Raw genomic sequence first — 16,200 nt, forward strand, 5'->3', positions numbered from 1 at the left:
GAAGGTGTTTTGCACCTTCAGTAGTAACTGACTTACACACGTGTGCTTTTGCTGCAATTAATGCCTTTGCAAATCCATCTAAGCCATGGAATATAGCCCCTGGGCTTGAGCTGGGGTGGGAGAGAAACATGCACGTCCATGCCTTCGCATACCGACTCGGTGTGGGATGAAGCAGCATGGGGAGGGAGCCTGCTCCCCCCCAACCCTCCCCCCCCCCCCAGTTTCTGTGGAGATCTGTGACTTCCTCGGGGTATGTAACCCAGGACGGTTATTGGGCTCAGAAATGGCGAAGTGCTGGAGCACAGCGAGCAGTTTGCTCTCTGCACATGATCTAGCTTTAGCCAGAGCTTTGTGTAATTAACTAACTTGCTTTCATGATCTGGTTTCTCTGTGCAAGGTAGAGACTGGTTTCATAGATTCCAAGGCCAGAAAGGACCATTGTGATCATCTAGTCTGGCCCCCTGTATAACACAGGCAAGAGAACTTCCCCCAAATAATTCCTGTAGCAGATCTTTTAGAAAAAAATAATCCAAAAGGCTTTCTCAGCTGGTTTGAACGTTTAAACCATGGTGCTGTTTTAAGCCAGTTGTGATGAGTATAAAACTAGAACCAAACCCTAATGGAGGTCAGGACACTTTCCAAATCTTGAATGGGTACTTTAGGGTAAATGCCAAGCCAAGCTGCATTTCTTCCGTGTTGGGTATCACTTCCTGGTCTATAGTTATCCTTGAGAAATCGATTCTGTCCAGTCTTTGAGATGCCAAAGCTGAAACTACTGTGCAGTGCAATTTTCCATGCATAAAAGGAAAGTTGATCAAGTGGCTTAAAATACAAGGGAGAAGCACATCATCGCCTACAAGGATGTGAGGGCTGCAAGCACCAAGAGTACAAGGAAATGTTTAGACTGCAGCCAGGCATTGGAAATAGAAGTGAAAGGCTGATTGTATGGAAAAGCTGATTACTCTGTGTAACAACTACTTTCTCCTAAGGCTGAGCTCCAGCAGTCTGTGGAATAGCCTCCCACAGGACAGGCTAGAAGCTGAACCTGTGTGAAACCAGCCTAGATAATGCAGTGGAGGGAAACAAGCCTCCAAGGGCTGTACTAGATAAACTAACCTCTGTGCTCTATGAAATATCGGTGCGTCTCAGCTGTATGGCATAAAATAACTTTAGAAACAACTGGCACTGAGGGAGCTAAAAATCAACAGCTCCCCTTGCTCCCTGTAAGCTGGGCCTTGGGGTGGAAAGCTGTGTGCTGGAAAGAACAAGTCCCAAGATTACTTGAAATGCAGGAGGCAGGCACTTGGCATTTACTGTATACAGGATTTTCTAAGTGGTGTTTTAAATCACATTAGCTAATGTTTAAATAAAAAAAAACATTTTGTTTAATCTTGACAAAGACTATCCAGCAAATATCCCTAGCTACAGGCTCTGTTTTCTGATACTGAAATTCTGGCAAGGTAGTTCAAATTGGCCCTGCTTGTAAAATGCACTGATCCTCAGAAGAAAGATACCATCAATGTGAAACGTACCCATGCCCCAGAAGGGAGTAGGAAGAGTGACACAGAGGAAGAACAAAAGATGCAAGTGACTAGCAGTTACATGAACAAAGTGGGACATGCTGTGAGCTGCAGTGAAGGGATACGTACCAGGCAATAAACCATTATGCAACATTTAAATTGCTCAGACTAATGATTCTAAGAGGACATTCAGGCTCCTCACCAGATTCCTCCACTGCAGAAGAGACAAGAGTCCAGCATTTGACACTAGAAACATACAACCTGGCTTCTGGGTAATTCAAGCATTGGCAATGCAGCAATTTCATTTGTATTAGATGGAAGCAGTTTTGTCAAGTAGCTGACAACAAAAGGACCACTTTGTTATGGAGCAAGACAGAGCAAAGTAGCTATAGCCTAGATTGAAGGAGACTTAAAAAAAAAAAAACAATCCTCATTCATACACACATCATAGTGGGTGTCTGATTTTACATCTCTTCCTGATTGAAACGAGGAATAAGATAGCACAGCATCCTCAGACTTGGAGAAGTCAGGACTGGAACTGAACGACCTTTTGTCAATTGTCAGTTCTAATTACTTCCTCCAAGCTGAAACTTAACTGGAGACACTGAAAAATCACTCGTGCGTAGATGTTCCTGTTAAGAGGGCACTGGTTCTGGTGCAATTTCTCATCAGGTTGCTGTAGGAGAGTGTGGGGGGGAGAAACATTTGTGCTCTAAAGACAAGCTTGCCAGGTTTTTCCCAAGAGTTCTCTCATATGGGGGTGGAATGTAGGTTGGGGTGTGGAGAAGTGCTAGTCCCTTGTGCAGTTATGAAGCCACAGTACAGTTTAATAGGTTCACACACACGTGCATGTAGTGACCAGTGTGTCATTCTAGCATTATGAATTCCTGGAGGTCACTGCAGGTTCCACTGAACGCTGCTCTTCTTATCTTGACCTGTTGCCTACTTCGGCATCCCAGCTGAGTCGCTTTATTTCGGTGCTGCATAGCTTGGCTCATCCTTTAGGATAAGAGATGTTAGGCAAGAGGAGTTCAAAATATGTTCTTACAGCAAGTATCAAATCTCCTGTCTTCGTACCAAATACAGGTGGGGAATTGGCCAAGTTACAGATCTGGACTATTAGTACTGAGGAACTGACAATGCTACGGGAATACAGCTTGCCCACAGATACAAAAATGGAGACAGGATGGCGTGAAAGTGCATGGTATGTAGCTTTGATAATCAGCATGTCCGGCTACAACAACATGGTCTGCCTGCTGATCAAAGCCACTGTCTAGCTGTTGAACAAACTGCACTCACTATAAAACTAATCAAGCATGAGGAATTGGCAAGTAGAACAAGAGAAGTGAGATTGGAGCTATGGGAATCTTTTCCTCCAAATACAGTGGCTGGCGGAGATCCCAAGACTTATTAACCCTAGAGATTGCTCCATAATAAAGTTTTAAAATTCACCAACCCAGAATGGAATGGGTGGCTCATTAGACCCTGTTAATCAGAAATGGCAGATTTGTGTTTGCCAGCACAATTCATACTGAGGGGGATGTATTAATGACAGGGGCCGTTCTCAGGATTAAAACAGATTTCAAGAATTAATTTCCTTTTTAGCCAGCTATGGGCTCCCTAGCCTCCCCATGGTGGATGATGCACCATTGTCTCTATTTCAGAGCTTGCATAAGAAACCTGTTAGTTACAGAGGAGCTATCCAAGAATCCCCTTCCATGTGCGCATATAACCCCACAGAGATAAGGGACACCTCTCTCCCTGCCCTGTTGTATGCAGATACTGATAATTACATAGGGAAGGGGCTTGCTGAAGCAGCATGAGGAAACAGATCCTGAGGATGCAATTCAGGTCAGGCACATCAATTAACTGTTTTAGCTCATAGGAGAAATCCGCTTTGGCATAAAAATTTACACTCCAATCCACCATCCTACTGCATTATTTAAACCCACCTTTAACTAATACTGGCCCAAAATACTGTTTCTTCTGACAGTTCTTTGTGCCAGAGTCCAAGAGATTTTTCTCCCTACCTCTTGTACCTAGATACTTCTCCCTGCTCCCCTTTTTATTCCTGCACGTGCTGCTACCAAGGATCAGTTTGCTCCTTCATAAAATACATGCCACTTTCTTGCTGCCTTCCCCCCTACCCACTCAGCATGTGCTCTTTTATCCAGCAGTTGCAGAGAATGAATAGTTAGAAGTGGAATTTCCACCAAGCAAAGCAAGGCTCAAGTGTTAACTTTAGAAAACTGACCAATTCCTAGCTTCATGGAACCTAGGAACTGGTTAATTTCCTTGTTTTTTATAAAGCCAGCAAGGGGTGCTGTAGTTGGGACTTCTGCCTGCAGTGACTCCTCACCTCACCTCTCCCACCTGGCCTTCCCAGTGAGACCTGTCCTGAAAGGAGCGGCTAAAACCAGGGATTCACTGACATAGAGCAGCTCTGTGCTGCACAGGTCAGCAGCTGATAACTAGGGGTAGGAGCAAACTGCACAAATCAGTTATGGATCTCGAATACCCCAAAGTAAGGGTGCCTTAGGAGCCAAGGTTTTGGTTTAGACCCACTCTGAACTCAAGGTTTTTGAGCTGAAAGGGTAGTGTATTAATAGACAAGCCTCTTGCTTGGTATATTCTGTGATCAAAATATCTGACAATTATAGAGCAAAACCTGAAATGTGTTTCATGAACATAAAATAAGTAACAAAAATAACTCTGCATCTCTTCAACTGAACACACATACTGCGAAAGTCTGACAGTTCTGTTTTTTAATGGAAAAGCTGATACCATAACTGCAAAATATATTAAATTCCATAAATAAGTTACAGTAAGAAAAATAACTATTCCAGGACTATACAAATGTCTTGAGTGACTTACATAAATACCACATCTGCACTTTAAAACTCTGAGCCTTTCTCCATAGATTTTCCTATCCTTTAGCCTCCAAAGTAGCATATCCCAACTGATGGCTTACTTTAAAAAAAAGCGGACTATCTTTCCATTTACTTCATTCTACAGTGGGGCTGCAGGCTGATTTAACTGCTTCTCAGTATTGGTACCTTATACATTGCTACACATCAAGTTCCCTGCCTTTGTCTCCCAACGGCTTACTTGGGGAACAGTCGGAAACAAAGTACTACAGGGTATCTGCTCCTATACATCTGTTCATTTGTCTAGGATCACCTGGTGTAAGGAAGTACCATCGCCAGGCAGTCACTATTCCCCTTTTACGAGGATGCAGTCCCCACTCGCATTATCCTGAAGAGCATATTTAGGTTGTTGTTTCTAATGGCATCCCGGCACGCAGTGATCACCTGCGTCTTGGGTTTCCCAACTGGAAAGAAAAAAAACACAGAATCAGCACTAACATATTTAAGTAACTGAATGAGACATTAAATAGACATTTACAGGTCAGAGCTGGTCTCTCAGAATTTAGATTTTGTAAAAAAATTAATTGTCGTTTGGGTTTTTTAAATAAAAAAAACAGTAGGACTATTTTCCCTTTTTCTTAATTCCACGTCAAAGGGGAGGGGGCTATTATTTGTATTACAAAAGTGCCTTGGAGCCCCAACGTGGCTGGGGCCCCATCGTGGCAGGCACCATACAAACATGCAGTAAAACAGTTCCTTCCCCGAATAGCTTAAATAAGTATCTCCCTATTTGCAAAGCAAGAACTGGAACATTGTGCTTGTGTATGTACAAGGAGAAAAGCATAAAGAAATCACACAACAGCAAAAGCTAAAATATATTTAAAGGTCAGTTTTAATAATTTAAGGTGTTGCTAGTAATGTAGGTAAACTTTACAATAGTCTGATTTAACCTGAGAGTGTCCTCCTTTAAACTTCTGGGCCAGAAGTGAAGAATTCAAATTTAACTTTTAATGTTACATTGTAAAAATGGTTTTAATAAAAGCAGTAAGTCTTACACGATTCAAAATGCTGATAACGGCTTTGAATTGTTGCCCCAAAGTCATGCTGAGCACCCATAACTCCCTGACTTTCCTAAGAATCTAGGGTGCCCAGCAACTCAGGGTCAGTTCATTAGCAAGTAATTAGTGTCATGGAAATACCGAGGGACTGCACTTGGTGCTTCTTCCAGCCAAGTAACTAGAAAAAAACAAATGAGGGTTGATATTGAATTTCTGTCCTCAGCCCAGCAATTTCTCACCTACCTCCATGTTTTCAGAACATATGCTATCGAATTTGAGTTCGCACGTGTCAATAGTGATAGGGCTGATGACTTACCAAGTTGGACAAAGCTTAAAAATAAATGTACGGTAGGGTTTAGAAAGAGAATTTGGACTGATTTTCAGACTGTATTTATGGTTTAGCTCCCGTATGTTTTCTGTACTTAGCCATACTTTGAAGTGTCAAGTTTCATGGGCAATAGAAAGAGAGGTGCTAATTTGGAAGCTGCTCTGCACAGGCTGACCCCAATGCCACGCAGTGCAATTTGCAGGATCTGGGCCAAAGGCTACCTACTTTTGAACAGCATTTCCTGGAACCCTTGAGATTAGGGTATATCTCTTATACCTTGTAGAGATAATTTGTATTTGTCTTTTAAAAATGAGAGTAACACTACAGTTTAAACAAGTATGGAGAGATTTCATATTCCTCTGTAGCTGAAAATTGAAGCAAGATTCCCACTATTAAGTCCTGGACCATACAGCAAAATTTATCTGGCCTTCAAGTCAAGCTCTAACAATCCTGCATTTGCTCTTTGATGTGCCATTCTCTACCCTGGCTTGTTGAGCCAAAAATGGAGTCCCCAAAGTAGAACCCTGTCCTGGACTTACCACGCAGCTGCCCTGCTCGCTGGATAGCTTGATTTACGGATTTGAGATTGTTTAACAGCTCGGTGTGGTTGGTGCAGCGAATTTTATACTCATTAAGTAAATCTCTGTTAAGATCATAGAGTTCCATGTACCGTTTCTTCATATTTCTCCTGTGAAAATGAACAATAGAGACAAGGGAGACTCAAGGGACAAGGAAACCAGGCGACAATTCATGTTTTGTTAATGTAAAAAAGCAATAATATTTAGTTACTATGGTTACGGTGGCTACCTGCTGTTCTCAAGTTGTCTGAAGCTAGAAGGCTGAATGCATCAGAGATAGATGGGTATCCAATATAACTCCACAGCTAGTCATATATGTTATTCCTCATTACTTACACCAGGAAAACAAAGTCACTCAATATATTTACTCTATTCTCTCTCTCTCTTTTTCACATCCCTCCCCCCATTAGCATTGTGCTCCTCAATACTGGATATATTGGACTTGGAAAAGGTTCAGAAAAGGGCAACAAAAATTATTAGGGGTATGGAATGGCTGCCATATGAGGAGAGATTACTAAAACTGGGACTTTTCAACTTGGAAAAGAGACGACTAAGGGGGGATATGATGGAGATCTATAAAATCATGACTGGTGTGGAAAAAGTAAATAAGGAAGTGTTACTTACTCCTTCTCATAACACAAGAACTAGGGGCCACCAAATGAAATTAACAGGCAGCAGGTTTAAAACAAACAAAAGGAAGTATTTTTTCACACAACGCACAGTCAACCTGTGGAATCCTTTCCAGAGGATGTTGAAGGCCAAGACTAACAGGGTTAAAAAAAGAACTAGATAAGTTCATGGAGGATAGGTCCATCAATGGGTATTAGCCAGGATGGGCAGGGATGGTGTCCTTAGCCTCTGTTTGCCAGAAGCTGGGAATGAGCGACAGGGGATGGATCACTTGGTGATTCCCTGTTCTGTTCATTCCCGCTGGGGCACCTGCATTGGCCACTGTCGGAAGACAGGATACTGGGCTAGATGGACCTTTGGTCTGACCCAGTATGGCTGTTCTTATGTATGTTCTTAGTGACTGGAAGCTCTGGGAAAAGGAGTTAGTTTCCCCAGAAGAGTTAGTCTTGCTGATCATTAGCTGCATTAGATCCGTCGACTGCTTGCAAATAGACAGTTGTGATGTGGACATTAGCCCTTAGCTTCAGGAGGACAGAGCTGTTCAGAGCAAAAGATTAATGCCCTGAAAATACAGGGAACAAACTCTTCCTCAGCCTCCTGCTCTGAGTCCTTCCCCACCCTGCCCAGCTACTGCTCCCTTCCTCTTCACACAACGGACTCCCTCTGGCCCAGCTGAGAGCTTGACAACACTACCTCACAGCTGATTCACACTGCCCACCCCGCACCGAGTCATCCGCCTGCTGGTTCTCAGCCTAAAGAACAGGTCAGGAACCCAATGATCATGTGTAAATAATATGCACCTAGATTTAATGCAGCCTTGATCCACGCAGCTGTTTCTATCTAAAGGTGCTCTTCTCTACCAAAAAGCTATGACTGGCCACCAAAGCCAGAGAATTATACAGAAATGCAAGGGCTGCTCACATGTCTCCCATGAGGCGTGAATCTTCTGCTCGAACCAACATACTGCGGATAAGGTTGGAGTGGTCCGCCATGTCGGCAGTGAGTTTCTGATGGACTGTATGAAATTCATCCACCTATCAAGAGTAAAGACACCCAAGCACTTTGTGAAGTCCATGCAAATCGGAGAGTTTCGCTTTGAAAGGTAGAGACTGCACCAAGTTAATAGGGAACAGCTTCCTATCCCTCCGCCTGGATCCTTACCCAGGAAGAGGAAGGCTAGATGAGACTTTCAGGGCCTATTGACCTCCCTGATTCACACCATCAACTTCAATGGATTTTGAATTTCCTGGCCAGTTTACAGAATGAGGGAATTGCCCTAATCATCAACAGCTAGGAGGGGACCTGACCCTGTTTTGGATAACAAGACATTTTGGAAAAGGGGGGCTGTCACCTTCTCTAATTCACAGCACAGTAAGCCATGGTTGCAGGTTTAAATGGCAGAAAGCCACAGAAAGTTTAGACATAGAAAGAGAGAAAAAGTCATCAAATCCTGAAGCCACCATCCACCACCAAATCAACCCCCATTTAGACATGCTTGGTGCCTCCTCACCTTAACTAGCACTTTCCGCAACTCCTCAAAGTACGCAGGGAAATCTGCTTCCACCTGCAAGTCTTCAATTGCCAAGAAGGAGGCCATTGACTGGATAATGTCACCGGCTAGATCTATATCATCCGTGCTGATAGAAATCTAACAGGTATAAAAACAGTAAGTTTCAGATTTCCCCTCTCTTCAAAATTCTCCCTTCACAACCATTAAATAGGACCCCTTTTGCAGCATATTCAACCTAATGCTCAAAACAGTTAATACTGCAAGATTTCCATTGGAAGGCCTATTAATCTGATACTACATTTTGCTAGAATTAAGCACTGTGGGCTAGATCTGAAGTATATGGGAATCTTTCCACTGACTTCAGGGGACTCTGGATCAGGACCTAAGGGAGAAATGCATCGCTATGCAGAGGGCCAGCACAAGGATCATGCACTAGTTACATCCCATCTAAACCCTCAAAATAGGGCTTAAGTGGTGGAGAGCCTCTGTTCTGCCTCTCTGCACCAGAGTGAATTTCACCATAATTGAAGGGCCACCACGCTGTATTGTCCATATCACTGGCTGAGCTTGGAATTTTACTCCCAGATAGGAAAGTGGGCACTGCCATTGAGGACAATATCCTGCTTAAAACACTAGCATTTCATCTGCCTGTGCAGTCACATAAAACCATGAGACACTTTGATGCTATGATAATCAGAGGAGCAAAGAATCGTAGGACTGGAAAGGACCTCAAGAGGTCATATAGTCCGGTCTCCTGCACTCCTGGACTAAATATAACCATTCTTAGCTGGACAGAAATAGCGTAAAGCTAGTGGAAATATTAATGGCTTGGTCCCTCCTCCCCTTTGTACCTTTCCTCCCAGTTCCACTGCTCTTTGATAAGATTAGAGCTAAACAGAGTACGGTAAGAGTAAAAATTACCTCCCCATTGGGTTTGATTTTTATGCACAGCTGTCCTGCATCACGCAGGGAAGTGAAACAGACTTGAAAAGGTGCGCTTTGGAGCTCTGCATCCTCTGGTAACAGAAAGCTCTGGTTCAACCACATGACAACCTAGAAAAATTAATTCATAACATAACCCTTCCCATGGAGAAACTGTCTGCAATATATTTGCTCTAGTGGATATTATGGGATACACTAGACAAGAGCTGCAGAGCACCCAGCTCAGAGCATCTTGTGATCATATGCACAATCCTACTCTGGGTCGTGGAATAAAGTGTCTCTATTAGAAAACAGAACCCAACTGGGAGTTTATTAGGATCACAGCACCCCCACTGGACAGGACAGGATGACTCATGATTAATTTTGCTCTCTCCCATCTAGTGGAATGGAGACAATTTGCTATGTTATACGTCGGCTGTTCAAAGCATGATTTTGTATAATATTATGAATAAGAGAATCAAGTATGTAAGAAAGTCACGTAAGCCCTTCGGGGCAGGCACCATCTTTTTGTTCTGTGTCTGTACAGCACCCAGCACATTGGGTCCATGACCAAGGTTCCTAGGCGCTACACTAATGTAAATAATACATAAGAAGAAATTGACAGAGGAAGGATTGTTCAGTGGTTAAGACAGTAGCTAGGACTTGGAAGGCCAGGGTTCAAATCCCTGCTCTGTCACATACTTCCTGTGTGACCTTGGGCAAGCCACTTAGCCTCCCTGTGCCTCAGGTCCCCATCTGTAAAATGGGGATAAAAGCACTGCCCTACCTCACAGGGGTGATGTGAGACTAAATACATTACACATTGTAAGACGCTCACGTAACGGAAGCCATAGAAGTACCTAAGATAGATGGAGCTCAGAGGGGCAAGGCCAGAAAAGGAATACTTTTCCTTAGAGAAGAGTATTACATCTGATCAATCTGCCATCAACCACCAAGTTAGAAGTATTTTTGTCCCAGGAATTTCTATGCAATGAAAGTTACGTATGCGCCAGAGAGCCTCACTAAGCCACTCCCAAGAACTGGCCAATTTTCAGCCCAGGCTGTAGCGAGCTGCCATCCCACCATATTTCCAAGACACACTACAGAACATTTACTGATCCATTGTGAATTTGAGCTGAATTGAACCCATGAAGTAAGATGAATTATCTAGATACTTTAGATATTGCACTTTTCCCCGTTTGCTAATTTACAAAATTCAGTCATTCACTCCGGGGCCCTTTCATTAGTGCAAGTTGGCCAAGTTCTACTAGATAAAGTACAATGAAGGGACGAGTAACTACTAGAACTTCTGGGCTTAAGCAGCTATTTCCTGCAGATGCATAGAAACTCTGGGAATGTTTCTGCTATGCCAGCATTTAAAAAGAAGATGCATGAACTCAATCTGTAAGCTGTTAAACACAGACTCTTATTGATAGTAGTGGAGTAAATTACATTATTTCCCTTTGCTCTAGGGATTCCCAAGTTAATTACAAACTCTCCACCTTATACAAAAGCAGCAACTGTACTCAGAACCAGAAAATAAGATGCAGAGCATAAACTCACCCTTTGTACCCTCTCACTGATGGTAAAGTTAACAAAGCTTAGAGGTTCAGGGGCCGAGTCGGGGCTGCTCAAAGCATACATTGAAAAGCGGGGTAGCTGTCTTGTCAGTTCAAAGACATGGAACTGTGTGCTGGAAGGAATCCAAAGGAAAAAGAGAGAGAGAAATTTACCAACAGACCAGTGATTTGTCTATTGCACCCTTCCATTAACAAATTCAGGATGATTCACTTTACATCACAGATTCTGTCACCACAATCCCTGCAATGAATATAATATTCATAAGGACTATACACAGAATATATAAAACTGGAGACTTTTTATTAACAAATACAATTAAGACTTATTAAAAGTAACATTAAAGATGAATGGAACCCCCTGAATTCAGTTCTCTGCATTGCTCCTGCAGTGGATTGATGGCCCCTGAAACAGTAAAGGAAGCTCTAGTCCAACCATGCCTTACGCTTTTGGTAGAGATACCACTAGCTGGAGCAGGGGAAATAGAACCTTGAACTCTGGTCTTGGCAGGCAAACGAAAAGACAAAATGATTCTCAAACGTTACTTCAGATGCATTTTATTTTTATAGTGATTTGTACAAATTCTGCGCTCAAACATGGATCCAGGACTTGTGCTGAAGTCAAAGGGAGTTGAGGACAGTCAGCAGCTGACAGAGAACAGCCCATATGCAATCACAGAAATGTAGGGCAGGAAGGGACCTTGAGAGGTCAAGTCCAGCCCCCTCCGCTGAGGCAAGACCAAGTAAACCTAGACCATCCCTGCCAGGTGTTTGTCCAACCTGCTCTTAAAAACCTCCAATGACAAGGATTCCACAACGTCCCTTGGAAGCCCATCTCAGCATTTAACTACCCCTAGAGTCAGATGGTTTTTCCTAATATCTAACCCTTGATGCAAATTAAGCCTCCATTTTCAAACGTGCTGAGCACTCACGGCTTCAGCTGAAGTCATTGGGAGCTGCAGGTGTTTAGCACCTCTGGAAATCAGGCATCTCATTTGTGTTTCTAAAGAAGCATTTCAATTCTCTTTTAAATAGGAGTCAGAATGCACAGGAACTAGGTCTGAAGAAATTAACGACTGTACTTGCCACAGACCTTCTACCACGCAAGGGCACAGAAAGCTACTGAGACTACATCATTGCTACATTTCACACCAAACGCTGCTGACGTCAGAAATGGGGCTTGACGCTGTACTATACTGCAAACCTTACCTGCTTCTGTAACCCACAAAGGCTTTGATGTGTAAATCCACAGGGACATCTTTGGGAGGAGTAAGGGGAACCTGAATGCGACCCGAGAGGTTCTGGAGACTGGGATGAACCACATGGCTCTCGCCTTCAAATATCCCTTCAGCAAAGATCAGCACGGCTCGGATCATTGTGTCTTAGGAAAGGGGAGAAAGTGGTTTATTAATTAATAGTTCTCCACTGGCAATAACTCTGCTTCACTTTCAAAATTAAGTAGGGGAGGGTTTTCTGTGAGAGTGGGGGAGAAGATATTGGATTACAGACATTTAGCCTCCATGCTGAGACCCAGATTTGGCAGTTTGCTCAGCCTCAGGTTGGCACACAGCTGCATTGTTCTCTAGCCACTCCTACAGGTGACATGAGGAAGGCGGCAGGGATCAGCAAGACCAATTTACTTCACTTCACGTATCAATTGCATGGAAGAAGGAACAGGCAGTAAGGAGGTAACAAGACTTCTGGATACCGTGGTGATGAGGGTCACAGAAGAACCTATTCAGATGGATGGAACATTGGTTGATTCAAAACTCTGTGAAAGGAAGGCACCCAGACAGAAGAAATTGAGAATGACAGACCAACTAGGGGAGAGGCAAACCACTGGCTAAATGCACCAAAACATTTGCATGTGAGGTTACAAGAAACCATCATCATCAGCTGCAAATTATTTCTCACCATTAGATGTGGAAATACACAACTCTACGTGGGCAGCCTGACTGTCAGAGCCCAGGTTCACTGACAGGGCTGTCTGCAGCTGGGTGTTAGCTGGAATCACTCCCCTCTGCCCGTCAGCTTCGTTCACCTGAGCGCTCAGTTCAGCCTGCTGCAAAACACACACTTCCAGCTCAGCATCACAAGAGCAAGGTTTTCATTAAAGCAGTTCTGAAGATACAGCCAAGAGCCCTCCACCACGGGAAGGGATCTATTACAGCAGCCTTCATACATTTTAAACATCTGTGAAGAATGTTTTGATTAGGCTTCTCCTCAAACGCTCTTGGCTGAATCTGACTTATACAATGCCTTGTTGCCAACTGCGATTCTCTTTAGGAAAGCATGAGAGGGGTTGCTTGGGACAACCCTAAACTTTAAGCACATCAGCACATACTTAAGTGCATTGCTGAATCCAGGCCTTAACCATTACACCTACAGCATGGATCTACTCTTCCTTCTGCCTGTTCTCAAAGCTCAACATAACTCTGTCCTTTGCTACGTATCCCGCATTTGTCAAGGTTGCCCTGATCCACTGAACTCTGCCCATGTTCCCAACCACAGCCGTTTGTCAGATTCCCACCCAATCACCTCTGTGCCCTCTTCTTCTCACCCATGCATTACCAACAATAAAGATCCTGCAATCAGAACTTAAGTTAATCATTCAATTACATGAGCCAGAAGAGAATCCAGCTCCCTCTCCATTAGCTCTGCAGAGCCAATGTATTCAGTAGAGTAAAAAAGTACGGAAAACGTTAGGTATTAAAGTAAGAAGAGCTGGCGCTGAATACACGCAAGGAGCAGGCCTGTTGCATCCGATGTCTCTATTGTACATTGTCACTGCACTCTAATTCTTCTAACAGCCTATGGGTCTGGGGGAGAGACCAGAGTCAGGCCCTACATCTTGTTTTGAGAAGTACCTTTGAGTTTTCCTCATAGTTTCGTAATTCCAGCAGCAGATTTTGTTTCTTTTGACTAAGTTCCCGAATCAGATCCTGTTCCACACTGGTATCCATCAAGTTTCCTTTCATCTCCTGGCTTCCTGGCAGGTAGCCACGTACTGCACAAAAGTAAAGCACAGAGCATTTCAATCAAGTCTTTAGCAGCAATCTCTAGACTTCCACTTTTGCAGCATGAATCACTACTAACAGATCGACTGTAGAAATAATATCGGGTCAGCCCCTCAGATGGCATAAATGGGGGTAGCTCCACTGAAGTAAATGGAGTTATGCTGACTTACACCACCCGAGGACATGGCCCACTATCCTTACCATGACAACGTGGCTGGACATTTAAAGGGACACTGATGACTTCTAGTGCATTTGGAGACTTCCATGAAAGTGTCTCCTGCCTCCTTCAAGCTGACTCTCACTGATCAGAATGAGTAACAGAACAATGTAGATCTCTCTTTCTGAATTCTTTTAGTTTATTTTATAGTTAGTTTAGTTTAGGTGAGGTTTAAGTTACTTACAAGCAACTCTCAACATTACTCCATCCTGACCAAGCTTCTGTCTGGGAATTTTACAGGGGCCAAGTGTTCTTGTTATGGTCTTGGTATGAATGCAACTCGCCATTTCCATCTATTCGAGCTAGCCAACCCTCCTAACCTAGCTCCTATTTTTTGCTCAGGGAGACTTAGCTTCAGGGCTAAGATTTGTTTCATAATGGTCAGGATGAACGGAGGGTTGGATCCAGCCAGGCAGGATCCAGAGGGAGTCCCTGCACCCAAGAATCTGGGAAGGGATACTGAGGCAGGAGAGTTCAAGTAGCAAGCTAGGAACCACAGAACTGCTTGCAAAGGCCTTTCATTTTACAACAGGTCTGTTCCCTGTCCTTTCTGTTAGTTCTGTTTGTAAGAGAAGATGAAATCCTCAGCGCTCCTGTTGAATGTTCTGCCTGACTGTGCAGTGCCAAGAAAAAGGTATGGGGAAGCTGAAAATCTCAATGTGATTCTGAGTTTAAAGGCAGACCGCCCCAATGAGAAAGAGAAACACACACATGAAGGAGGGAGGGAGACAGGGAACACTGAAAGACAGAAGAACAATGGCCGTGATCTTGCAACTGGCTCAGCATGACTGGATCTTGTGCCCATGCAGAGCCCCAATGACTTGCATGAAGCCCTGTGAGGGTGTAAGGTTCTGCGCACATGCACCTGATTGCAGGATTATCATCATTTAGTGTCTGTACTACAGTAGTGCCAAGAGGCTCCAATGAAAATAAAGGATCCCACATTGCCATGTATTGTGTATATATAAATACATGCAGCAAGACAGCAGCCCATGCCTCAAAGAGCAGGATCAAGGCCTATGATGTTAACCTATAGGGCTTATTTAAGATAAGTTGCCTTATTAATATGGCCCTATTCATTGGTTCTTTACTCCGCAGCAAAAAAGGCTTACATGCCCAAACATAAGCAGGGGGTTCTCCTGATGACGTTTGGTAAAAGCACTCAGGAGTACGCATAAAGAGTGGTATGCTGTGCTACTTTCTTTAATATGTTTGGACTTGTGTTCCAAATAGGTTGTGCCAGGCTCATGTGTTACTGCTGAGCGGGTTTCAGATGGTTAAGACAGTCACCTGTGAGCCTTTCCTTTGACCCCCATGCTTATCTGTATATTCAGTTTGAGAAAATTTATTTAAGTAGTTTGAATAAAAAAATACCTCCCATCTCAACTAAGTTTCACTTCCTTAGAATCTGACGATATAAGTTTACAAGATCTCCAGTCAACCACACTGTCTTCCATAAAACACAAGGTTGTTATTTCCTAAATTGCTAAATAAAAAAAACAAGCAAGAACATACATATTTTTAAAAAATAAACCTCTTTCAGATCTTCTTTATCTATCATGAAGAAGCTGAAGAGATCCCGCACATATTTATTTTTTCCCTCGCCATTCAATTTTAGCAGCATGGCTTGAAGTATCCCTGCATATATGGAGTACAATTCTGCTTCACTCTTAGTGGAAGATCACTTCTGCTAAGCAACTGAACTTTGTAGGCCCACAGGTCATCATATAGAAAACAGGTTTGATTGTTTATCGTCCAGGAGGCAGTATTCAAAATCTTGTTTGTGGAAAGCTTGACCCTTCTATTCCCTGGATTTTGCAAAGGACGATGACAGATTTGGCAGGCAAAAATACATGCAAACTCAAAAGGCATTTAGCAGGTATCGTAACAATAGAATGTATTAGTATTAATGCTTTGTGGGTAACGCTCTTGGCATTTCTGCTTAGCTTAAACTAACACACTGATGCGGCAAAGGAA

The 16,200-nt window shown here is 43.3% G+C and overlaps 1 protein-coding gene across 1 annotated transcript in view; it reads right to left on the minus strand.

Annotated features, from left to right (window-relative positions):
• Positions 1-4,671: 4,671 nt before the first annotated feature.
• Positions 4,672-16,200, minus strand: part of BBS2 (Bardet-Biedl syndrome 2) — a 30,241-nt gene continuing 18,712 nt past the window's right edge. The window contains exons 9-17 of the mRNA XM_065416689.1: positions 13,857-13,996; positions 12,904-13,048; positions 12,199-12,370; positions 10,976-11,105; positions 9,413-9,544; positions 8,492-8,629; positions 7,903-8,015; positions 6,313-6,461; positions 4,672-4,851 (exon numbers count right to left, since the gene is read on the minus strand). Of these exons, the coding sequence (XP_065272761.1) occupies positions 4,745-4,851; positions 6,313-6,461; positions 7,903-8,015; positions 8,492-8,629; positions 9,413-9,544; positions 10,976-11,105; positions 12,199-12,370; positions 12,904-13,048; positions 13,857-13,996 (1,226 nt within the window). The 3' untranslated portion in view covers positions 4,672-4,744. The remainder of the gene's footprint in view (positions 4,852-6,312; positions 6,462-7,902; positions 8,016-8,491; positions 8,630-9,412; positions 9,545-10,975; positions 11,106-12,198; positions 12,371-12,903; positions 13,049-13,856; positions 13,997-16,200) is intronic.

The sequence above is a fragment of the Emys orbicularis genome, chromosome 14, assembly GCF_028017835.1.
Source record: "Emys orbicularis isolate rEmyOrb1 chromosome 14, rEmyOrb1.hap1, whole genome shotgun sequence".
NCBI lineage: Eukaryota > Metazoa > Chordata > Testudines > Emydidae > Emys > Emys orbicularis.